General features: G+C 40.1%; 1 protein-coding gene across 4 annotated transcripts in view; it reads right to left on the bottom strand.

The window, feature by feature from the left end:
• Positions 1-26,075, bottom strand: part of LOC118806214 (retinoic acid receptor beta-like) — a 179,043-nt gene that overhangs the window by 100,182 nt on the left and 52,786 nt on the right. For 3 of the 4 annotated variants that reach the window (XM_036567676.1, XM_036567675.1, XM_036567677.1), the window contains exon 1: positions 9,493-9,649. The exons of the other annotated variant lie outside the window; for it this stretch is intronic. In XM_036567676.1, coding sequence (XP_036423569.1) covers positions 9,493-9,649 — 157 coding nt within the window. Of the gene's footprint in view, positions 1-9,492; positions 9,650-26,075 lie in introns of those variants that run through there. 4 annotated transcript variants of the gene reach the window in all.

The raw sequence follows: 26,075 nt of genomic DNA, 5'->3' as shown, positions 1-26,075 counted from the left end.
TGTTTACAGAGCAGATCACTGAAGAGACGCCATCTGTTTATAGTTTATAGCCCAGATTTGTGGAAAAATGGGTCGACTTTCAGTTCAGCTTCTTTTATTATAAGGGTTTAAAATTACATCACCCATCTATTTGACTGGAAAGAAGACAGTTACAGCTGTAATACGACCCCCACCTTTAGAATGTAGCTTATGAAATATGAAAGTTATGAAGAATATGACGAAGTGCGTTTTGGAATCACCGGTGGTCTCAAGGAGTTAAAAAGGTTAATTAATCAGTCACTGATGCATGCTTGAAATCACTCGGAATGTAGGCTGCATTTCTAGGCTGAATATGAAGGGTTCTTCACTTTGGAACAGCCTGCGATGACGTAGCGGCCGAGAAATGCAGCCTAGACTTTGGAACTTGCCTCAAACCATGTGGAGTTGTTATGAAATCTCAAATAGGCTTGATTATGTGGTTCTGAAAATGCATTTAAAACTATGCGACACACATAACCTGTCCAAAAGTTTGTAGACACCTGCTGAAATGAAGAGTGTTAATAGTGAGTTTGCTCCTCTTTGCTGCAGTAACAGCCTCCACTCTTTTGGAATGCTTTACACTAGATGTTGGAACATTGCTGTGAAGATTTGATTGAGCATTAGTGAGGTCAGGTACTGATGTTGGATGGTCAGTTCTGGATCACTCCAACTCATCCCAAAGGAATTGGATGGAGCTCCATCACTCCAGAGGACACAGTTCCACTGCTTGATAACTGAATGAACTTTACACCCGACTATGCTCATGGTTAGCATTGGGCATGGTGACCTCAGGGTAATGCTATTGTAATTCTATTGGTCAGTGCTTTTTTAAGGAGATTACAAGCCATGTGTGTAACTGAATGCCTGTGCACCTTAAAGTAGCTCTAAGACAAGGTGTCTGGATACAAGGACTGTCACGATTACTCAGTTAAAAACCAATGAGTCAATTTAAAAAAATTAACTGATTAATATTTACCTTCTAACTGAATTGGCTTATTGAATACTCTGCAATTTAAATTTCATCAGTTCATCAATCTGAACATCCTCCACAAGGGGGAGCAATTAGCACTCAAATGAATTTGCTGCTGAAAAAGAGTAGACCCACACCAGCAGGATCTCACGAATGCACGTATGTTTGTAGTTTCTAATTTTATGTCACCTATACGTATTAAATTGTATGTTTGCTGTTCTAAATTATTATAAATGCTTTATACATTATAAACAGCATTATAAGTGTTGTTATTTTTTTAACCACTTAAATTATTATTTTATTTAAAAAATAAAATTGAGTTTTTAAACTCAGCTCAAATAAATAAAAATTGTGCACTAAAATTAGTCTAAAAAAAGATATTAGCTTATTTTCTTTTAGAAAATCAATATGTAATTTGGCCAAACTTTTGCATAGGACGTTATAATTAACAGCAGGGCTGCGTACCATTAAAATGTTTTTGAGTTGATTTCAATTCTGATACCTTGATTTTGATGCAGATTCCTGAATGAACCTTCTTATTTTAGTTACAAACAGAAAGTGGGTGTGGCTTAAACCAGATATGAGTGCTGTAGGAGCACTGTAATGGATTGCTGAGTAATTAAGAAGTGCTGACGTTAATAACAAGCACACAGAATTTAATTCAGGCAGCGAATCAGCAGTCTAGATTTTGAACAAGCATGTTTATTAGCTCATTTATGTTAAAACCGACTACTTATGTATTAATATTCAGCATTAAATGGTAGAATTTTTCGATATTGGCTAGTAACTCAGTCGGTACCATAAAGGCTCTGAATTTCGATACCCTGCCGTGATGGATACTGTGGGACTTTGGTCCATGTTTATAGAAGACAGTGTCAGAAAGCGAGTCTATTAGAGATCACTGATTTTGAGTGCGAGAGTTTGGTCCGGCTGCCAGTCTCGGAGCTGCTCGGACGTGTCAAGATGTCCGCATGCTGGAGACGCAGTCTGAGCCCACCGTAGGACCGCCGTACAGAGACTGCCCACAGAAACTGGACACCTGAAGACAGTCTGTTGCTAATTAATGCTCCTCGGGTCTCGAGTGATAAAGCACTGCAATGTTATGACACAAAGACTCTGAGAGGAAACACAGCTTTGTGCACATCTGAAGCCTTGCTCAGCCACTCTGCCCTGGTGGTCTCAAAGCATGGGGGGGGTCCCCGATACCCCAACCACCCCCCACCCCAATCGTCCGCCTGGCATCACACAGCCTGCTGTCGTTTCAAAAGTTCCTGCGCTGCCTTTTTATGTTCGGCTGTCGTCCTGCAAAATTAGCTCGGCGAGCGAGCTGCGCTAATGGCCTTTCAAGTCCTACTCAAAGGCGCTTAAGCCTAGAGCGAGCGAGTGAGAGAGAGAGAAAGAGGGGGGGGGAAGCTAATTACGACCAATCACACATGTATAACAGAATGAGGGGGTACAAATATCTCGCTCTAATCTCCTCAAATGCCTCTTCAGGCGCGGTGCTCTCAGAGCCTGATATGAACGATACGTGTTACGCTGCTGGACGAGTTCCTCTTGGACTGATGAGGTTAATGATGGTCCAAAAGAAACAAGAAAACAAGTCGAGAAAATGAGTGTGGTGAGCGAGCGAGCTTTCAACAGCATACGGAATGAAAGAGAGAGAGAGGGTGAATCCTCAATGTGAATCAGTCACTCCCACGAGACCAAACTGCAACAGCAGTAATAACTAAGTAAGAAAACCTAATCTAAAATATTTCTGGTGATAAATGTTTAAAAATTTGTGTTTTAAATAGAAAAGATTATTTGAATTTCACATAAAATACCAACCACATTACGTGAACATAATAAACATAAAAAATAATAAATAAACAGCTGTATATATAGATAATATATAAATATAAACTATATGAGATGCACTAATAAATAAAAATAAAACAAAATTTTAAATATATTTTTATGTATATTTGAAAAAATGACTACATATTTTGAAAACATTTTTAAATATATTTTATAAATACACTTTATATAATAATATGGTGACAATTATTATTATTAATAGAATGATTATATTTATTATTTATAGCTATTATTATACGCTCTCAGAAATAAAGGTACTGAACTGTCTCTGGGTCAGTGTCCCTCTTGTCACTGGGGTGGAACCCTCAAAGGTACATCTCAGTCCCTTTAGTCAGGGAACATAACTGAACCATAATCCACTGAATGATATGTTCTAAGCTGTACTGACTCCACACACCCCGTCTCGCCTCCAGGCTTTTATTTTACTGTTCTGTTTTAAAACATTCGGTTATGAAAAGGTACAAATACGAACTTTTCACCTGGAAAAACGTATTTAAGGTTCACAATCAGACCTTAAAACCACTGTTGAACCTTTGAGGGAACATTTACACTGTTTGTACCTCGATGAACGAAGAACGTACCTGAACAGAACCTTTATTTCTAACAGTGTATATAAAATGTATGTTTAATGCACAGAGTACTGCGCAAGGGCACCTCCATTTCAAACCAAATTGTTTAAAAGCATTTTTCTGGACAGAAAGAGTGTCTGTGCCAGTAAACACACTAAATTCCAATAAAATAAATACAAATAAACATAAATAAAGCAGTAAAAAGTAAGAAGAATTGTGTGTTTTCAAAAAGGTAGTCCAGCTTCTTTGAAGAACAAACTTTGGTTCCCGATTTCTCCCAGCCATGATTTTAAAATCGATCAACAGCTCACTTTATTTAATTTAGAGAAGTATTGATCAGCCAAAGCAGGTATTGGTTAAAACCTCTGTTAAACTGGGCTTTCTCGACGAGAGGCCTGGAAATGGTTAAACAAACACACTGACATACATAAAATCACTCCCAACTGTGTTAATGTTGCTTGTATTTACTGTATTATTGGTATTTTTCTGAGCAAAAATGCTGACTGACCAGATAAACAGCATTTTAAATCTAATATATACAGCTGTCTGCAAACGTTTGATCCCCTTGAACAAGTTTAAAGTGAAAATAAGCGAACACCTCCTCTACAGAGACACACATCGGCACATTTTAATACAGAGTTACTGGCAATTTGCTGAGTTTAACATATAAATATAGGATAAAATATAGCATAAAACATAAAATGTGCCATAATGTTTGTACAAGCCACGTTTGATGGGTTTTAGTGTGTGTGTGCTTTTCTCCAATGTATTAAACTCAGCAAATAAACAGTAATTGTGTATTAAAATGTGCAGAAGTGTGTCTCTGTAGAGGCTGTGTTCACTTATTCACACTTAGAAAATCAACAAAATCACATCATTTGTGCAGGGGTGTCAAAATATCTGCATGCAACTGTATAATTATTATTATTATAATGCAATAACTGCTCAACGTTATCATTCATAGTTATTATTGTACTAAGTAAAATAGCTAACACAGAGCTTTGGCTTATTTTACATTGTTTCTGCACTGATCTGTAAATGAGGAGTGTGTGTGCCGGACGGTCTGAGCTCAGACACAGAGCGCTGTGTGTGAACCGCACTCGACCCCCTGATGAATTCCACCGCATTTATCCTCGGCCCATATTACTCCTCCATCTACGTCTGATTGTTAATTAAGATCTGAGGAAGAGGGGTGCCGGATCTCCGCCGCGCTCGATGTCCGCACGCTTAATTAATACCCCCAAGGTTTCTATTATCCTAAATAAATAAATTAATACAGCGAGACGTCTCGGTGACCCTGACGAGAAAGCTCTTCAAATCAGAGCCTCAAATTAGACCGGCTCTTATTTTAACATAAAAGAGCGGAGGAGGCGCTCGGTGCATCAGCACAAAGAGGAAAGAAGAAAAAAGGAAACACAAAGAAGTGGAGAGCAAAATAAAAAGGCGCTGGGCTTTGTCCCGTTTCAGCTCGCCGCTCCGCTGACAAATACAAGCACGCTTTTATCAGCGCAATTTACCAGTGCTCTCTTAATGCCAACCATTTTCTAATCCATTGAGATGCAAATAAAAGGCACTTAGGTGGCGTAATTAGTGAAAGTGATGGGGTGCTCTAACGTTTAATATGATTTAATTACTCTCGCTTGCTTAAGCAAGGCAGCCGACACAAGAGGCACAATAACCTGTGAAATTATGGCCATAAGGGCGACGAGGGGGCCTGCTTATATATTTTCTTTTTATATTTATATTTTTTATTTACTTTCCTTTTCGTTCCTCAGGCCAGCAAAAGGCCGACATTCAACACACCTGATATTCATTCCTCAACTTTATTTACTTTGCTTACTTTTAGAGCCGTAACTCACAAAACAACATGTTTTTCCTTTATTTTTGCTACAATAAACTCTATATTCCACATTTGACAGTGATAAACTACATACTGACTTTCCTGAGCTCACGCTATTTATTCCTTATTTATCAAAGGCTTTTTACAAGAAATAATGTTGTATCATTTTCAACTTAGAGTATTAATAAACATTAATTAAATGGCTGACTACGCCTTTCTATTGCAACAGAAAAGTAAGAGCAAAAACAGCCCACCTGTAATTTTCATTATAGATGGCCAATATGGCCAAAACACAGTATGATATTACAACACTAGACATGTTTATAACACGATATGCATCACGATATTTCATTTTTATGACGTTTGATAAGTTGGAATGGAAAAAAGCCCAAATTGTGCCACAGTTTTAAAAATACTATCAAAAACTATACATAGTGATTTTTATTCAACGTTTCACTGTGCAACACTGAATCCAAATAAACAGGACTAAACTGAACTGAAATGAAATAAATTGAACTGAATTGAATTGAACTGAAACCAATTGAACTGAACTGAACTGAATTTAAATTGAATTGAACTGAACTGAGTTGAACTGAATTAAATTGAACTGAACTGAATTGAACTGAATTAAATTGATTTGCCTTTATTTCTCCCTGAGGGGCAGTACATATGTGGGCATGTAAACATTTACTTAATAAAAGATCTGAATATTTAATGTAAAAAAATGCATATTTTCAAGTCACTCTGGATCATTTCTGTTGCCCCATTTAGTCCAAATGTTCATATAATATAAAGGGAAGCTGACATTTCCAAATTATTTATTATTATTGTGATAAATTACATCACAATATGGTTTTCCGAGCATATGGTGAATATCAACAGCACTTAAAAATGGCATGTTTCACTACAAAAAGAACATCATTAGTCCTGTTTAGTTGGATTTGATGCAGTTAGTTATATTAATATTAGTACAATAATATGAATAATTGAGCTCATAGTTTGCCACTACTTTGTCTTGTCCAGGGTCAGATGTCAGAATAGTAAAAACTCCTTGAAATATCAACAATATTACAATTTTCCCACCTCTACATACAAGTTTTGTTATACTTTGGCAACTGAAGCTCTTTAATATCGCGCGTCAAGGGCATATTAATCAACATCAATCAGCGGCGCCATAAATCAGGACTGAAATGCCTGAGCAGGTTAAGTGAAGAACGCCGCCAACTCGGACAGCCGCAGGCTGACACCTTCTCCACACTGTCAGCGCACAGATAACAGCCACTTTGGTTTGATTTGTGCCCCCCAAGCAAACCCACACGGGGCACTGACAGGAGGCTGAGCCTGCGCTTAGCGTTATCTCCGGCGTGGTCATTACACTATCAACGTGAATCATGTCGCAGGCCGTACGGCGGGGCTAAACAAACACTCCACTCACTGAGCTTTCACCATAAGCGAAAGCTCAAGCAAACAAAGATAAGCTGTCCTCTCCGTAAGCTCCAGCGTCTGCAGTGGGAATACCAAGCAGTGTGCAAGCATCTCGTGTGTTTACTGCACAGGGAAGGGCCCCGGATTACTGCACTGATGCCTCGGCGCTGCGTGCATGTGTAAATATGTGCAGTAGCCTGTAGTCTATTATATGTGCATAGGGGCGAACGATATGACTGTATCACATCAGCATCACGATACTGTAGGTACCATCAGTACTTTACTAAGTATTACTAACCAGATGCATTTCTATCTGTTGTCTTAAGAGAACAGGACGTTGTGCAGCACAGAATGTGAAACGTTTAAATAAAAGACTCACTATGCTCATGGTTTAAAGGGGAATACCACCGATTTTACAAAATTTCTCTATAATGAAATGGTTAAGATGTAAACAGAGCCATTCAGAGTGGTTTGGTGTGAAATGCTCCATTCTAGAGAAACTTGTTAGGGCAGAATTATTCATAATGCTGATGATGGGAACCAGACGTCCACCAGACGGTCACCAGTCCTTCGGTGTGTGTGTGTATATATATATATATATATATATATATATATATATATATATATATACACACACACATACATATATATATATACATATATATATGTATTTATATTAGGGACAATTAGGCCTCACAGCACCCTGCTTGTACCTCTCAACCATGAATATAACAAAATATATGTATATATAATATATTATATATATTCAAATTTACCCCACTATTTTTAATTCACCGCCCCTGGTTCTTATCACCACCACTGTGAAGAAATCTGAGTGTATAAGCTTCTCTATAACGAACCATTTTACATCAAACCACTCTGAATGACAGTGTTTACATCTCAACCACTGAATCATGCAGAAATTTTGAAAAAGCGGTGGAATTCCCCTTTAATACCACTTTTTTTACTTTTTGCATGATTCAAGGGTTCTGTGCATTGTTAAAGGGTTCTTCAGAGTGATGGCAAATGTGCTGTACATGGTTCTATATAGAAGCTTTTTGAAAAGGGTTCTAAATAGCACCAAAAGGTGTTCTTCTATTGTTACACTGTCAAGCCAGTAACAATAGAAGAACCCTTTTTGGAGCTATATAGAACCCTTTTTCTTTACTAAAGAACTCTTGAAGAACCATCTTTTTTAAGTGTGTACATTTAGCTGTGTTACCATCGAGAAATATAACAGTTATGTCTGTAGTAAAATGCAGTAATATGAATATGAATGCAGATATTTTAGCGCAGTTTTCCAACGTCGCCTAAACATTCTGCTCTTCCGTAGTACAATAAATACACACAACAGAACATCAGTCCAATCTAAACATTTGTCCAGTGATGATCATTTTTTAAGCATTATCTGACGATGCCAATATGACTCCGATATCACTGTGCAGCCCTAACATGTTTACCATATTGCGCACCACTGTGTTTTGGGGTTTTATGCTTGTTTTTGCTATTGTAACCCTTAGGGATCAATGCAGTACATCTACCTGTCTGTCTGTCTGTCTGTCGCTCCTGTCATGCTCTGAAACAGACTCCATCTGTCTCCAGTGCAATACAGCTAAACCCCCACAGCGCAAAATGAACACCTACAGTGTTTATACAGGTCTGCCTGGACGCCGCCACCCCCTCCAAAGCATACTCACAGCCAGCCAAGTATATTTTGTGCCATTTTAACATTTTCTGAAATATTATACACTGTTATGAATAAGCTTTACATAGAGACCTGATATCAGCTTCAACATTTCTACAGTTCAATGTACGCTCCATAAAAAAGTACAAAGCTACAAGATAAAACCTGACATTCCTGTTCTTTTATTCCCAACTATACAATATGCCTATCCGTATAGATCAGAGTGCCACCCCCTCAGTGCTGCCACCCAGGTTTATTTCTGACCGCTACAGGTTCTACGCTGGGGGGGTTTGTGCGATTCACTAAGAATCCAAAAGCTGAATTTTGGAGCTGCTGAAAAGTGATGGGATTTCTAGGATATCTGTCCGCGTTAGCGTCAGCTTGTTCCTGCAGGGTGTCCCGAGCCCTCAGGTCAGCTCGCTGGCTCTTATCACCTTGTGGGTTGGTGTAGAGGAGCTGTACATGTTTACACTTGTGGTGTCCACACATGCAATCCAAACTACAGTACTGTATCAATGTGCAACACTAAGGGTGCAAAACAGCTACTATAAGAAACCTAACAAGGTCATAATCACATGCTAATTATACCTCATATATATATATATATATATATATATATATATACACATATATGAGGCTGGGCAACATAGTCCACTCCTACTGTATGTAACACTGACAGTGTTTACAAGTTCAGGTACTAAAACTCTATATGTATTTATATATATATATATATATATATATATATATATATATACACACAGATACATACATTTAACAAGCTCAGCTACTAAAACTACAACTAAAACCTGTGAAATGAGCCTAAATCACATATGAACCATTTAGTCTCATAATAATAGAACGATGACTCTGATTATATAATAAATACTAACTTATATATCAGGTAGATCGTAGATGCGTGTTTAGTCTGAGTGCACTAGAGAAAATGCACGCACGAGACCACATAACAGTATGATTCACAGTATTATGTATGCACGCATTAAGTGGCCACGGCGTGCATGCATTACCTCTGGTCATCATGACAATGTCATAAAAGCGTCAGAGAGACAAGCACGAGCCACAAAAACCCAATAAACATGAAACAGTAAGGGAGAGGAAGGTTTGACCGTACAGTGCGCGCCGCGCCGGTGCTGCCAGTCTGCGCGCGCCAGTCCGCGGAAGCACGCCTTCAGCGCCTGCTCCTGCAGCATGCACGAGGACGGAGGCGGAGGGTACAAGTCCAGCATCTGGCCGGGGCTCACGGCGAGGACGTCCATGCAGTCGAACATGCTGGTGTCCACTTTCTCCCCCCTCCACCACCCCCTCCGACCTGGACCACCACCACAACAACAACCACAACAACAGCAGCAACTTCTCCGCTCCGCTCCGCTCCTCTCAGCGCCTCCCGCTCCAAAGCGCCCCCAACTCCATCCAAGTCCGCTCTCCTCCGCGCGGGTCTCTTCCTCTCCTCCTCGCTTCTGTTTTTCCCCGCGCGCTCCGATCACGAGCTGGGACGCTCGATGGCGCTGGAAGCTGGAAAACGATCGTTTGTCATCTTTTGTTTACTCCCCCCGCGCGCAAAACGGTCGTTTTGTTTACCTACGTATAGAATCTATATGTCTGTTTTTTTCTGTTTCTTAAACTAAAAGAACTAAAATCACGTCTGCTCCCCCCAAATATGACGAATGGCTTTATCGTGCCTCCGCGCGAGCGAGCTCGCTTCCTACCAGTTTTTGTCGCGCGCAGTGAAGGATTGGATCGCCTAATGTATGCGGCTGAACTTTCCGTGAACCCCTCCGAGGCGGCTACCCTTCAAATGACCCCAGCGCTCTGACATCATCGCCGAGTCCCGGGATTCTCACGCACGGAGCTTTAGAACCAGCAGACTCCCCCCGCCCCTCTCTCCACCCGCTTTCTGGAAAGCCACGCCTCTCCAGCGCACCGATTGGCTGGCAGGTTCGCGCCTACTGCGCTACGATTGGCTGGTACGACACCCTCGCAAATCTGTTGAACTGTTGACTAAACCACTAGCCAATCCTGGCGTATGGGGGGCGTGGCTTGCACGAGTACGGGTGGGGAAGAAATTAACACCGCCTAACATGACCAACTTTCTCTGAAAATTAGCTTTAGAGTATTTTTAACAAATAAAATATTTGCTTATGAAGTGTTAGCCAATCCTAGCGCAGGAGGGGTTCGTCGCAATACGGGTGGAAAACAAAATAAGGAAAGGAAGGAAAAAAGGACCAAAAAAAAAACACCCTCGATTGCCCCGTTTTCTATGAACACCATCTTCAAGGGTTCTTTATTAAAGGCAAATTCTGCTTAGAACTTTGAGTTATATATAGAACCATTTCATGAATAAATGGTTATTTGCATGATCAAATGGTTCTTCAGATCGATGGAGAATGTGTTCTACTGTTATGATGTCAAGTCTGTAACAATAGAAGAACACTTTTTGGTGCTATTTTCAAAAAAAAAAGGTTCTATATAGCACAATATGCAACACATTCGCCATGAATCTGAAGAACAATTTCACCATTTAAGCATTTCATGGTTCTATATAGGACTCATGGTTCTCTTTACTACAGAACCCTTGAAGAACCATCTTTTTAAGAGTGCATGTCAGGACTGTGTACTGTCAGGATATGTCGCAATAAGGGTGGAGAACAAAATAACCCAAAAGGGAGGAAAAAAGGCAAAAAAAAAACATCCTCGAATGCCTCGTTTTCTATGAACACCATGTTCCAGGGTTCTTTATTAAAGGCAATGGATCTACTTAGAGCCATCAGTTCTACATAGAACCATTTTGTGCTTAAATGGTTATTGGCATGGTCAAATGGTTCTTCAGATTGATGGAGAATGTGTTATAGATAGTTCTGTATAGAACCTTTTTTAAAATGGTCCTATATAGCACCAAAAAGGGTTCTTCTACTGTTATGATGTCAAGCCTATAACAATAGAAGAACCCTTTTGGTGCTAATTTCAAAAAAAGGTTCTATATAGCATCATGTACAACATGTTCTCAAAGAACAATTTCACCATTTAAGCATTTAATGGTTCTATATAGGACTTATGGTTCTCTTTACTACAGAACCCTTGAAGAACCATCTTTTTAAGAGTGCATGTCAGGACTGTGTAGTGCTCTGTCAAAGACACCATGTGTCAGTTGATTCCAGGCCATAGCAATATGACAGTGAGTAAGAGGGGTCAGACGTCTAACTGCTGAACTGCTGAATTTTTAAATTAAATTAATATTATTTTAAAAGAATTTTGTATTTACAGCCATTAAAATCGTCATAAGTGCATTTTATGGCGATTTAAATATGAGTCACAAGTGTCTGTTATGTTGAATGGACTGACAATAGCAAACTTTTCAAGAACAAAAATACTACTAAAAAGAAAAAAGTCATCATTTGATTGAAAACATGGTGAGAGCTACTTAAATCTGTACATAGAACTGCTGGTGATGCTAATTGTGTGTGTAATGTGAGGAGAAGCCAGCGAATGAGAGGCTATGAAGCCGTCCAATCACTTCACCAACCGGAGACAAAACAGTCCCCGACTGCAGAGCAGGGCTGGGGGGGGGGCAGTTTGGTTTGCATCGTTACAAAGGTTGGGAGCCCCTCTGCTAGGGGAACCCCTCCGCTAGAGGAACCCCTCCGCTAGAGGAACCCCTCTGCTAGACTACTGCAAAGAGATTAAGTACAACAACAGTCTGACTTCAAACTCTAAACTATATTTAAATTCATAAATTCAACAACATTCAACACTAACAAGGCAGCGAAACAACAATGACAGCATTTCAGTTCAATTTAAGAAACATGAAGCAGCAGCTTTACAGAAAACCACGTCTAGAACGCACAAACCGAGAGAGACTGGGGCAGGAGAACCTCCCTAAGAGCATGAGGAAGAACCATTGAGAGGAACTAAGACTCAAAGGGAGAAACACTCTAAGAGCATGAGGAAGAACCACTGAGCAGAACCAAGACTAAAAAGGAGAACCTACCTAAGATCATGAGGAAGAACCACTGAGAGGAACTAAGACTCAAAAGGGGAACCTCCCTAAGAGCATGAGGAAGAACCACTGAGCAGAACCAAGACTAAAAAGGAGAACCTACCTAAGATCATGAGGAAGAACTACCAAGAGGAGCCAAGACACAGAAGGAGAACCTTCCCAAAAGCATGAGGAAGAACCACTGAGGGGAACTGAGAGTCAAAAGAAGAACCTCCCTAGGAGCATGAGGAAGACCTGCTGAGAGGAACCAAGACTCAAAAGGGGAACCTACCAAAGATCATGAGGAAGAACCACTGAGAGGAACCAATACTCAAAAGGAATACCTATCAAAGAGCCTGAGGAAGAATCACCAAGAGGAACCGAGACACAGGAGGAGAACCTTCCTAAAAGCATGAGGAAGAATCACCAAGAGGAACCAAGACACAGAAGGAGAACCTTCCTAAAAGCATAAGGAAGAACCACCAAGAGGAACCAAGACACAGAAGGAGAACCTTCCCAAAAGCATAAGGAAGAACCACCAAGAGGAACCAAGACACAGAAGGAGAACCTTCCTAAGAGCATGAGGAAGACCTGCTGAGAGGAACCAAGACTCAAGAGGGCAACCTACCAAAGATCATGAGGAAGACCCACTGAGAGGAACCAAGACTCAAAAGGAGAACCTATCAAAGAGCCTGAGGAAGAATCACCAAGAGGAACCAAGACACAGAAGGAGAACCTTCCTAAAAGCATGCGGAAGAACCACCAAGAGGAACCAAGACACAGAAGGAGAACCTTCCTAAAAGCATAAGGAAGAACCACCAAGAGGAACCAAGACACAGAAGGAGAACCTTCCTAAAAGCATGAGGAAGAACCACCAAGAGGAACCAAGACTCAAAAGAAGATCCTCTGTAAGAGCATGAGGAAGAACCACCAAGAGGAACCAAGACACAGAAGGAGAACCTTCCTAAAAGCATGAGGAAGAACCACCAAGAGAAACCAAGACACAGAAGGAGAACCTTCCTAAAAGCATGAGGAAGAACCACCAAGAGAAACCAAGACACAGAAGGAGAACCTTCCTAAAAGCATGCGGAAGAACCACCAAGAGGAACCAAGACACAGAAGGAGAACCTTCCTAAAAGCATAAGGAAGAACCACCAAGAGGAACCAAGACACAGAAGGAGAACCTTCCTAAAAGCATGAGGAAGAACCACCAAGAGGAACCAAGACTCAAAAGAAGATCCTCTGTAAGAGCATGAGGAAGAACCACCAAGAGGAACCAAGACACAGAAGGAGAACCTTCCTAAAAGCATGTGGAAGAACCACCAAGAGGAACCAAGACACAGAAGGAGAACCTTCCTAAAAGCATAAGGAAGAACCACCAAGAGGAACCAAGACCCAAAAGGAGAACGTCCCTAAGAGCATCTATCTATCACTCTTTCTCCTTTTCTACTTTCCCCTCTATTTCTTTTTTATATCTTATTCTTTCTACCTCTCTTTCTCTCTCAGGCTGCAGACCCTCCGTGACGATCCTAACCCCCCCAGTTATCCCTCGCTCCGCCCCCTCCATCGTTCTAACTTCTTACAACTCACACAACTTCCTCACAGCTCCAAACAGCGCCGCAGCTTAAACCGCCACTTTTAGAAACCAATTTCAGAGCCAGCCGAGTCGCTTAGGATATAAATAATGTTTCTGTAGCCGAGCAGGACTTTAATCTTTAATCTGCACTGCTTACCGGTGGGTGTGAGTTTGTGTGTGTAGCTAGACGAGAAGCAGAGTTAGGAAAGTTTATATGCAACACAGTCCGAGAGTCAGAGACCCCCTGTACTTACTTCAGTTCCAATCTAAACCACCATCAAGCACAGGTTATTCATTTCGCAGCATAAGGAATGTATATAAAACTTATAGTGTACAGAAAATTACCCAGAAGCCTCAACAACTAAATATACTACCACCGTTTTCAGTGTTCTGTGAATCTCTCTACACCTTTATTCCAGCTTCCATTCTTTTCAGGAGACTCATTTTCAGTTCCTCAAAGAATCTGCAGACACACCTCCAAAGTTCAGTCTTAGAAGCTGGTTGATCATTTTCTGAAGTAATCAAACCCATTCAGTGGTGTTGAGGTCTGGACTCTGGGGTGGTCAGTCCATTGTTCAGCTTCTTTGTTTGATGTGTCCGTCTCCTTTTCTCAGTGAGGTTCTTCTTGATCAGCTACACATCCTTTCAGACCCACAGCGCTGAGTCATCTCACAGTGGAAGGATGGACAGAAACACCTGTGGATGTTTTCAGATCTGAAGCAGCTTGATTTTCTCCTCTCTCTCAGAGATGAAAGCTTTAAAGTGATTGGTAAAAAATTCTGTGCAACGAAATGGTAAACAAAGTCATTCATGCTCTGTTCTAGAGAAACTTGCTGAGTCAGAATGGTTGTGCTGGTGATGGGAACCAGACATCTGAGGTGTTTACTAGCTATAAAAGCTCCTTCACAGAAACTTCTGACATGACATGGTTATGAATGCATAGCCTGATGTCTGAGACACTGTTTAACAATAGTGTGGGGAAAGTGTTGGCCTTAATAACATTCTGACCACCTCCTTGTTTCTACACTCATTGTCCATTTTATCAGCTCCACTTACTGTATAGGTGCACTTTGTAGTTCTACAGTTACAGACTGTAGTCCATCTGTTTCTCTGCATACTTTGTTAGCCCCCTTTACCCTGTTCTTCAGTGGTCAGGACCCCCATGGACCCTCACAGAGCAGGTACTATTTGGGTGGTGGATCATTCTCAGCACTGCAGTAACACTGACATGGTGGTGGTGTGTTAGTGTGTGTTGCGCTGGTCTGAGTGGATCAGACACAGCAGTGCTGCTGGAGTTTTTAAACACCTCAGTGTCACTGCTGGACTGAGAATAGTCCACCAACCAAAAACATCCAGCCAACAGCGTCCTGTGGGCAGCGTCCTGTGACCACTGATGAAGGACTAGAGGATGACTGACACAAACTGTGCAGCAGCAGATGAGCTATCGTCTCTGACTTTACATCTACAAGGTGGACTGACAAGGTAGGAGTGTCTAATAGAGTGGACAGTGAGTGGACACTGTTTAAAAACTCCAGCAGCACTGCTGTGTCTGATCCACTCGCACCAGCGCAACACATACTAACACACCACCACCACGTCAGTGTTACTGCAGTGCTGAGAATGACCCACCACCCAAATAGTACCTGCTCTGTGAGGGTCCATGGGGGTCCTGACCACTGAAGAACAGGGTAAAAGGGGGCTAACAAAGTACACAGAGAAACAGATGGACTACAGTCTGTAACTGTAGAACTACAAAGTGCTCCTATATAGTAAGTGGAGCTGATAAAATGGACAATGAGTGTAGAAACAAGGAGGTGGTCATAATGTTATGCCTGATCGGTGTACAGCACCATTCATGGTGGAGAGATAGGTGCAAGGTATTGTGCGGCAAAACAGTTCCCAAAGAAAACATATTTTTTTCAGATTTTCCACTATTTTCCCATCATCAACATTCCATATAAAACTCAGAAGACTCGTGTAGGTTCACTGGTGGTTTTGGATTGTAAATAAAATGTCTATATTTGTGTTGTAGTCATGGCGACCCCTGGTTCCTATCACCACCACTGTAAAGACATCTGAGTCTCAACAATCAACCATTTCACACCAAACCACTCTGAATGACTTTTTATATCTCAGTCACTGTATCATGAATGAATTTTGAAAAATCAGAATTCCCCTTTAGTTGCTGTTTATCTGATGGGGACAGATTTGGTGTCTACCAGGTCTTCCAGGTGGTTGTTAGGAGACCCAGTTCTGGAAACTCCTTTCCTTTGACTTTCTCCTTCCTCATGCAGGTGGACAGCAAATAGCAAAACGACAGTCATAACTGTCCAACTCGCTTGCGACAGGTTTTTCTGTGAGTGGACGAGCTGAAAAAGTCCATGACCGCTCACACTCATGACTCCAACACAGATAAAACAGGACAGACGTAAAACAGGACGTCTATTCAATTCACTCTTTATTCTTGTTAACTAAAGGAGCATATGGAGTATGTAATTTCTATAATAGTAGCCTGAAGGAGCTTCAACACTGATCCAGTGTTCCTCAGCGCACAAACAGTGTGAAATTAAAAAGGAATGGACTGAATCAGGACTGTAAAAATGTGTGTGTTCATTTCAAAGTCAGTGATAAGGCTGAGAAACCAGACCTACAGTACAGCGCAAAAGCTTTAGGAAGACATGAACATTGTTTAAACTGTTTATCTGGGCAGTGGGCGAGGCTTTGCCAGTAAAATCATTACTTGAATAGATACAAATAAACATAAATACAGTAAGAAGTGACAGGAATGTGTTCAGTAAAGTTCTGAATATGTACACTCTTAGCAAAAAGGGTTCTGTATAGCACCAGAAAAGGGTTCTTTGGCTTGTAACAATAGTGGAACTCTTTGTGATGCTATATGTAGAATCTACAGCACAACAAGTGGATCAAATATGTGACCTTTGGCTTTATTACCAAGCTAATATTGACACAAATACTTACACATGTGATATAGTTTCATCTGAATAAACTTGCTTAGGCTTGAATATGGTAAATTATTGCAAACCAGCAAAGAAAAGGCAGCAAACATAACATCTTTGCAAGTGAAAACATCTTAAATGTAGTAAATACATTAACTATTTCTCATTATGAGATGGTTATAAGAATATTATAATATTATTTCCATATTTTTTATGTGTTCTGAGTATTTTTATCTAGTAAAAGTGTCTTATTCCATTGGCAGATTATTGACTTGTTTTGAGAAATAATACAGATCATTTTGATTATTTCAAGAAATAATTCTTGAAACAAGAACACATATCTACTAACGGAATAAAACACTCAACAGAGAAAATGACTTAAAACAATGTAAAAATGTCTAAAAATAAGTTCAATCATCTTAAAATATTCTTACAACAATCTAAAAATGAAAAATATTAGATATACAGACTATATTTAAGATGTTTTTACTCACTACACTGCAAAAATGCTATTATATATAATCAATGAATCTAATATTCCTCCTGTTGAGATTGTTGTGAGCTTAATTTAAGATTATTTTCCTCATTTCTAAACATTTTTTGCTTGTTTTAATTCATTTTATTGAGTACAATTAAGCTAAATTCTCACTGTATTGGCTGATAAATTTGCTTGTTTTAAGAAATGTGCATTAGACCAGTAAAATGATCTGGCACTATAGTGAGATCATTTTACCTAATAAAATAATTTAAAACAAGTAGAAGTGTTTAGAAATAAGATAGATAATCTTATAATAACTGCACAACCATCTCAAAATGGGAAATATTGGATATAAAATTTAGATTAAAGATAAATTCACTTGACAAGATACCATTTTTGCAGTGTTATGGTATCGTTTTTTGCATTGATCATTTGTATTAAACTGTGAAATTGTGTGTTTGTATTACACTGTAAAAAGCTTGGAGTCCTCAGACGTTTGATGGACAGCGTACTGTATATCATATTCAGCCTTGCTGAAAAGAGACATCCATGCTAATTGGTGATGATTTAGTGTCTATTATTCTGCTAGCATCATTACTTTCTCCTACAGTGTTTCTCAGAGGCGTGCTCAGTTTCGAGGTGAGATCGATCCTCCAGTGCTTTATGAATAATGAAGCGCACTGACAGAGGAGCTGAAAAGAAAACCCCGACCCCCCTCCCTCTGCTGAGCACAGTCCCTGACCCCCCGCGGTCATCTCACTGTAATTCTAGCCGTCCACATCAACCCCCCCGCAGATGCACACTCTCTCCTCCAAAGTGCGGCCTGTAGCGAGTCCCGGCAGGTAATGGATCCACCTGGAAATCCACCTGTAATTAGAAAGTGATAATGAACCGCTCCATCAAGATAAGCCGCTTTTTGGCATCACTGCTCAGCGTCTCTGTGCGTCGCGTGCCAAGACTCACTCGAGCGGGACGCCGGAGAGCTCCTGATCATTTAATAAAGCCGGACAAGGCCTGACGTCGCAGGCGGGATTGCACAAACGCATCAAATGCATTAAAGTGCCCACAAGTTTGGACTTCTCCTGACTTACAACAGGCTGGCCTTACACAGTGAAACCTGCGTGCAACTTTAGTGAAAACCAGATGTAAAGCATCCTGCAACTCAGTTGAAACAGAGTCACAACAGTTACAGTAACTTCATGGTACAAATTTCATAAACTAAATTGCACTTGAGCTGCATGATGTAAAGCGTCCTGCAACTAATCTGCAACTGAGTCGCAACAGTTGTATCTCAACTTCATGGAACAAATTTCACATACTAAATTGCACTTGAGTTGTATGATGTACAGGGTCCTGCAACTCATCTCAAAACGCGTCGCAACAGTTCCAAGCATCTCAACTTCATGGAACAAATTTCACAAACTAAACTGCATTCGAGTTGCATGATGTAAAGCGTCCTGCAACTCATCTGAAGCTGAACTGCAACAGTCGCATCCCAAATTCGTGGAACAAATTTCATGAAACAGCCACACTGAAGAACATACTGTCAAAGCACTGACTTCAATGATCAATGGACAAGAGAACAAAACAGAAGTCTGGTCCCCCCCCCCGCCCACAGACTCAAAGCAGTCTGGCTTACACTAGCAGCTGTTTAAATGGCTGCTTGTGCCAATGTGATCCTATGATCTGTGATCTCTTATATTATTGTGATCTACACAGCTGCCTCTTTTGATGCTCCCTAATTTAACACAGAGCGTTTGGGATCCAAAGGATGACAAATATACAAAACAGTTATACAGGAACCGAGATTCAGTCCTTGATGACCAGGTTGTGCTTCCAGTACCGAATGAGTGACACATCAAGTACACAGTACGCTGAAACGCTGGATCAGCAGAAGTCTGGATGCAGTGGAATTCCTCATTTTCGGCCTTATCTGTAATGCGATGTGAGTTGGACGCTATTTAAACAGCTGTGTGTAACACAGTTGCGCTGAACTTGCTCATGGTTTACCAGAAGCTGCATGACCAAAGCGGGTGTGTTTTTGTTAGGAACGTTTCCTTCTCATGCCAGAGCGTGCTTAGAACATTTTTATTTAGACAGAAATCTCATACTGAGAAATCTAAGCTACTGAGAAATCTCTCTGCTTTATTTTATCACTGTTGACCAAGCTTGGGAAGTTTCTTTGTCAGAGTTCTGTAGTGGTTTTCTCTCTTTCACTTTCCATATGGTTCAGATTTTATCCTGGTATAACTGGAGGTCTTACATTTGCACATACAGTCTGGCTTTGTTTTCAGAAGGCTGTATAAGTGTTGGTATTGTACTGTGTGTCTCTGTATCAGAGGAAAGTGTGTAACTCTGAATATCCATGACCTGTACAGGGCCGGATTTAGTGATTCTGGGATTCTAGGAAAACGGGAATGGGAGCCTCTGGATGCAAATTGTGGCTCTGGGTTTCCAAGTGGTGCCACACTGCAAAAATGATTTATTGGCAAGTGAAATGATCTTAAATGTAGTCGATATATCTAATATTTCTCATTTCACACTGCTGTTAGAATAGAGGTTAGCATAAATGCTAATAGTGGCCTCTTCCTAACTAGCTTATGCCACCTTATTGACCTCTTTACAAAGTGATAATTCCAAAAACAGCAGTCAACACGTCAACATACCACTCTAGTGTACATTTTGGTGCACTTGTTAGTGATGTTGTAGTGTTTGGCGACTTCTCCACCTGGTAGCGTAAATCACTCGCCAAGGCACTTTACATGGTGAAACCTCCATACAACTTTAGTTGCTTGAAACCCACATGAAACTAAATTGCACTTGAGCTGCATAATGCAAATCGTCCAGCAACTCACTTGAAACTCATTTGCAAAAGTTGCAAGCCTCTTGGCACGAACCAAGTTTCATGAAACAGCCAATCAAAACGGTGAGAGCACATCATGTGATTATGTCAAACAACATTATTTCACAGGATTGATTTCACCGGATCAACGGACAAGAAGAATATAGGATGACTTTACAGTGAGAACTATACAGCGTCTAAACAACATACAAGCTGCTAATTTGCCTAGTGGAGTAATCAGATGTGTTGCGTGCAACTTTTTTGAAATGCATTGTTTAACTGCCAGGTTGCACAGAAGATATGTTGCAGGCAACTCATAACATGCAACTAGTTGCATGAAAGTTTCACAGTGTAAAGCCAGCCTTAATTGTGGTTGACTTCTGCTGAAAGTATTAGCAAACACAAGGAAGGACACCTTCGAGTACAATTAAGTTCTTTTGGTACCGATCTGAGAAGGAACCAAAAACTATGAAACTGGAACCTTCGGTACTAGACTAAGGGCCAATGGAAAAATAACATTTTTTATTTTCTTGTGCCAAAGTTTATGGTACTTTGAAAAAGCCTTTATGTTCAATTAAGAAATAAACGTACAAAAAGAAATCAAGGACTGTATCAAACGGAAGGAAACAAGCTGATGAAATGAGCGTGGAGAGAGAGAGGGAGAGAGGGAGAGAGAGAAAGAAAGAGAGAGAGAGAGAGAGAGAGAAATGGGGGAACAGCCCAAGAGGAAATCCAAAACCAAACAATCCACAAAGTGCTGAGTGCCTCATTTATTTTCCTTTCGCCTCTTCCTCTCTTTCTCTCGCTCTCTCGTTCTCTTTTATGAGGCTTTACGGGCGGCCGTTTTTTTTTCTGTAAATTCATGTCGTGTCAGTCCACACCTTCGCATTGCAGCATATCTGCTCCTTTTTACAAAACAGCTGAACAACGACAGCAAAAACAGAAGGAAACGCGTTCCGCTCTGATACGGTTGACTTTTCGACCCCGTTCGGAGCGTTCTGTTTTCCTTTCCCTCTCTCAGCGGAGGCCTTTTAAGCTGTCACCATATAAATCTCATTACAAAATATCTTGGAATACAATGACACGCTTACATGCCCGCACACACACACACTTACACACATGCAGATCCTTTAGAGCAGCACTCAGTTTGCTCTGTTTAACCACTCTGGATAAACAGGCTGTATTAGGAGTGAAAATAACACCTAGTTTAAGTGCAAATAACTATCAAAAAATGCTAAAAAAAGTCTTTTAAACATGATTTTGTGGTCAAAGCTCTCTGCATGGTTGTATTTTCTCAGCAAACACATGACTCGAATGAGCTGCTACACTATCTCTATGACACACACTTTGGAAAAGTGACTCAACAGTGAGAGAATGATGAAGTGAATTAGTCCACTACTGAAGTACCACTGTAGCACTAAACTCAATAAACCTCTCAAAACGTATGCATAATTCAATAATTGAGATGTAAACAGAGTCATTCAGAGTGGTTTGGTGTGAAATGGTTCAGATGTCTTTACAGTGGTGGTGATAGGAGCCAGGGGTCACCATGACTACAACACAGATATAGACATTTTATTTACTATCCAGAACCACCAGTGAACCCACACGAGTCTTCTGAGTTTATATAAGCAATATTTGTGATGGTGAAATACTCATAAATGTGAAAGTCCTGCAACTTATTTGAAACTGAGTTGCAACACTTGCAAGTGCCTCAACTTCGTGGAACAAATTTCACAAACTAAAATGCACTTGAGTTGCATGATGTAAAGCATCCTGCAACTCATCTGAAGCTGAGTTGCAACAGCTACGTTTCAACTTCGTGGAACAAATTTCACAAACTAAAATGCACTTGAGTTGCATGATGTAAAGCATCCTCAAAACGTATGCATAATTCAATAATTGAGATGTAAACAGAGTGATTCACAGTGGTTTGGTGTGAAATGGTTCAGATGTCTTTACAGTGGTGGTGATAGGAACCAGGGGTCGTCATGACTACAACACAAATATATTTTACTTACTATCCAGAACCACCAGTGAACCTACACATCTTCTGAGTTTTATGTGTAATGTTTATGATAAATCTGAAAGTCCTGCAACTCATTTGAAACTGAGTTGCAACAGTTGCAAGCGTCTCAACTAATGCATAATTCAATAATTGTAAACAAAGTCAACAACAATGTATGAGGCATCAGGCAAAGCACTGGTAACCATTTCATGTAATAACTCACATGAAAGTGAGGGAGCTTTTAGAGGTGAACATTTAGAGGTACCATAGATGGTTCCATGCAGAACCTTTTGAAAGTGGTTCAATATAGCACCAAAAAGGGTTCTTTTATTGTAACAAGCATGACATCGTAACAATAGTAGAACCCTTTTTGGTGCTATGCAGAACTCTTTTCAAAAAGCTTCTATGTAGAACCAGGTTCTCCATCAATCTGAAGAATCATTTCACAATGCAAAAAATTCTTTAATCATGGAGAGGCGTCTTTGAATGTTCATAGAACTATATAGAACTATTTTCTTTACTAAAGAACGCTTGAAGAATCTTTTCTAAGAGTGTAGCTGAAAATCAAAGAAACACCCTTGGAACATTCCAGCTCCGCCCCCTCATTATCCTCAACACCTGTAGCTTGTTGTTTTATGTTGGCTGTAGTTTTGTTCTTGGCTGATTTCCATGTAATTCTTAGATGTGTTTCCAAGTCTGACTCTTCATTTCTTCTGACTTTTGACTCTTACCTGCCTTTGTTTGTTGAAGGCTGGTTGATGAGAGTCTTGCCTGTGATCTCTTGTGATCACTGCCTCTCGAAAGTCATCCAGTGAAATTACTTACATCTGACATATTTGATTTTTTTAAACATAATAAACAAAATGAGGCTTTTTATTAATTTAATTTAGTTAAATAGAAGTCAGACTACATTTTATTGAAAATAATAGATAATATCAGTAACTTGCCTTATTTTGGGAACAAAAAGCTGACAACGCTACTGAATGTTTGGGCATCAGCTCGTATTTGCGAGCTGAGCCGACTGATTGAAAAGAGCCGAAAAGTCCATCACTAATTACATTAGTGTTTGCACGTCAGTGGTCAGGGCAAGTTGTGCTCACGATGCCGTCTAATGTAGATAGATGTGAGCTGAGCTACAGAACTGAGTTTTTATCAGTGCTGCCTCATCACCAAGACGGTGCCTTCACTCAGTACAGTCGGAGCCAGTCAGACCCTTTCATTCTTTATTTGGATCCTCATTAGCTTCCACAGAGTGTTTGCTAGTCTTCCTGGGTTCCACACAAGAGCAATTACAATAAAAATAAAACAAACAGCTTTAAAATCATCCTGTATCATAAACCAAACAAAAACAACTATCTGACTTTGCATTTTTGCACATTTTATACTTCACTTTAACATTGTTAGCTGCTAGAATTACTGTATCAACCAAATACTGTATACTGTATATTGCTGCTCTCATTGCTACCTCAGTGACTGCTATGCTCATATATGCTAGACTATCTGATAATATGTCATAATGTTACATTCTCCTTTGCACAGCTCTACATACTCTCAGTACCGTGTACTGCCTGTTTTCTGTTTTGTATTTATTGTAAGTCTTTCATATTTATTGTACTGTATTGTCTGCACTGTGTTTATTGTATTGTCTTGCACTTGTGTTTCTGTTTTGTTTCACTGTGTACTTGTATAGAGCTGAAATGACAATAAAGCCTGACTTGACAAACAAAACTCAAGAATAAATCTAATACACAAGAAGGGAATCAATAACCAGTAAAAACCTACACTTAAGCTAAAAATCAACAGTATCACAATAACATCTATATGAGGTTGATCAAGTATTGTTTTAATAGCTTTTTAAAAGGAAATCTATTTATAATCTGTTTGATGTCAATAGGGCGCATATTCCAAGCTAAGTAAGTCCTATGAAGAACAATTCTCTTCATACAATTTGACCAAACTTCTGTTATTCAAGCATAACGTTATTAGGAATAATACAGCAAAGTTTTTTTCTTTTAGTATTTTCAGGTTTTCGTCATGAGTATAATACATGTCAAGTGAGTTCTGGTCAGCTGGTGGTGCCAAGTCAGTGTAAACACATGATTTGCTGGGGTGCCACAATTTGTGTCCAGGAATGGAACTCATTTTTTTTTATAGGCAGTACATTCATTTATATAATTTCCAATTCACTCAGTCATTAAGTTCTTCATTTAGATTAAAGAGATTGAGATTAGACATAAGATCATCCACTTGCATTAGAAAGTAGAAAGTCAAAGTGTAAAAAACAGGTTCAAAAAATGATTAAAGACAGAGAAAATGTGTCTCCTAACAACCACCTGGAAGAGCTGGTCGACCTCAAAACTGCCCCATCAGATAAACAGCGCTTAAAGCTTTCATCTCTGAGAGAGAGGAGAAAATCAAGCTGCTTCAGATCTGAAAACATCCACAGGTGTTTCTGTCCATCCTTCCACTGTGAGAAGACGACTCAGCGCTGTGGGTCTGAAAGGATGTGTAGCTGTTCAAGAAGAACCTCACTGAGAAAAGGAGACGGACACATCAAACAAAGAAGCTGAACAATGGACTGACCACCCCAGAGTCCAGACCTCAACACCACTGAATGTGTTTGATTACTTCAGAAAATGATCAACCAGCTTCTAAGACTGAACTTTGGAGGTGTGTCTGCAGATTCCTTGAGGAACTGAAAGTGAGTCTCCTGAAAAGAATGTTCAGTAAGTGTTTTCTTCTTTTTTCTGATGCTGATAATAAATTACTTGTACTTACTGGCCATTTTTGACAGTAAATTAACCCGAAGATTTATCACACACTTCTATAACCAAGAACAGCTCAGCCGGTTTGTACTGAAGTCCCTGTAGTTACTGAATAATAAGCCGTAGTGTGTAATAAGCCTGAGATTTTAAGGGGTTAACTAAATGAAGGGTGGTCTCTGACTTCTGCACAGGATGGTAAATGCAGTGAAAGTGAGGCTGATTTGTCTGAAGATGACGGTTGGCAGTTGGCAGGAACAGAAAGGGAGACCAATTACAGCTCGGCAGGAGCAATAAACGCAGCTCATTTGGAGAGAGAGAGGCTTAAGCACCTCCAGCGATGGGTCCCCAGCCGGAGATTCGGGTCGATGTAGATGGCGTAATTACACTTCAGGCTAAGTGCCTTAATGGGACTTCTGCTATTGTTTACACTTCCCACCCATACGAAGACCACCAGCGCCTCATACACACCCCCCCTCAGCAGCGTGGGCCGTAACGTGAGTCTGTGTACGGTACATGCGTTCACTTCATTCACACTCTGGGACACTATATATCAGGTGGACAACAAGTCATGTGACCTCTGTGTCCACTCAGTGATACAATATTCTGTCTTCAACAACAGAGACAGAGAAAGAGCGAGGAAAATAAAGGAAAGAGAGAGAAGAGAAAGACAGACATAGAGTGAGACAGAGACAAAGAAAGGGAGAGAGACAGATAAAGAAAAGAGAGGGAGAGAGGAAGAAAAGAAAAAAGAGAAAGAAAGAAAGAAAGAAAGAAAGAAAGAAAGGAATGGATAAAGAAGGAAAGAAAGAAAGAAAGAAAGAAAGAAAGGAAAAAATAAAGAGAGAAAAAAGATGGAAATAGAAAGGTGAGAGAAAGAAAAATGGGAAGAGAGAAAGAAAAGACAGAGAGAATAAAAGAAAGCGAGGTGGAAAGAAGAGAGATACAACAGCAGGAGTGAAAGAGTAAAAAAAGAGATATACTGAAAGGAGGAAGAAAGAAAGAGAAAGAAAGAAATGTGATCAGGAAAGAAAACAGACAGAGCAAGAAACAAAGAAAAAGAAAGGAGGGAGAAAAGAGAAAGGGTGAGAGAGACGG

Source organism: Colossoma macropomum, unplaced genomic scaffold, assembly GCF_904425465.1.
Source record: "Colossoma macropomum unplaced genomic scaffold, Colossoma_macropomum, whole genome shotgun sequence".
Lineage (NCBI taxonomy): Eukaryota > Metazoa > Chordata > Actinopteri > Characiformes > Serrasalmidae > Colossoma > Colossoma macropomum.
Note: the sequence above shows the minus strand (reverse complement) of the source record. Positions and strands in the feature narration are given on the sequence as shown.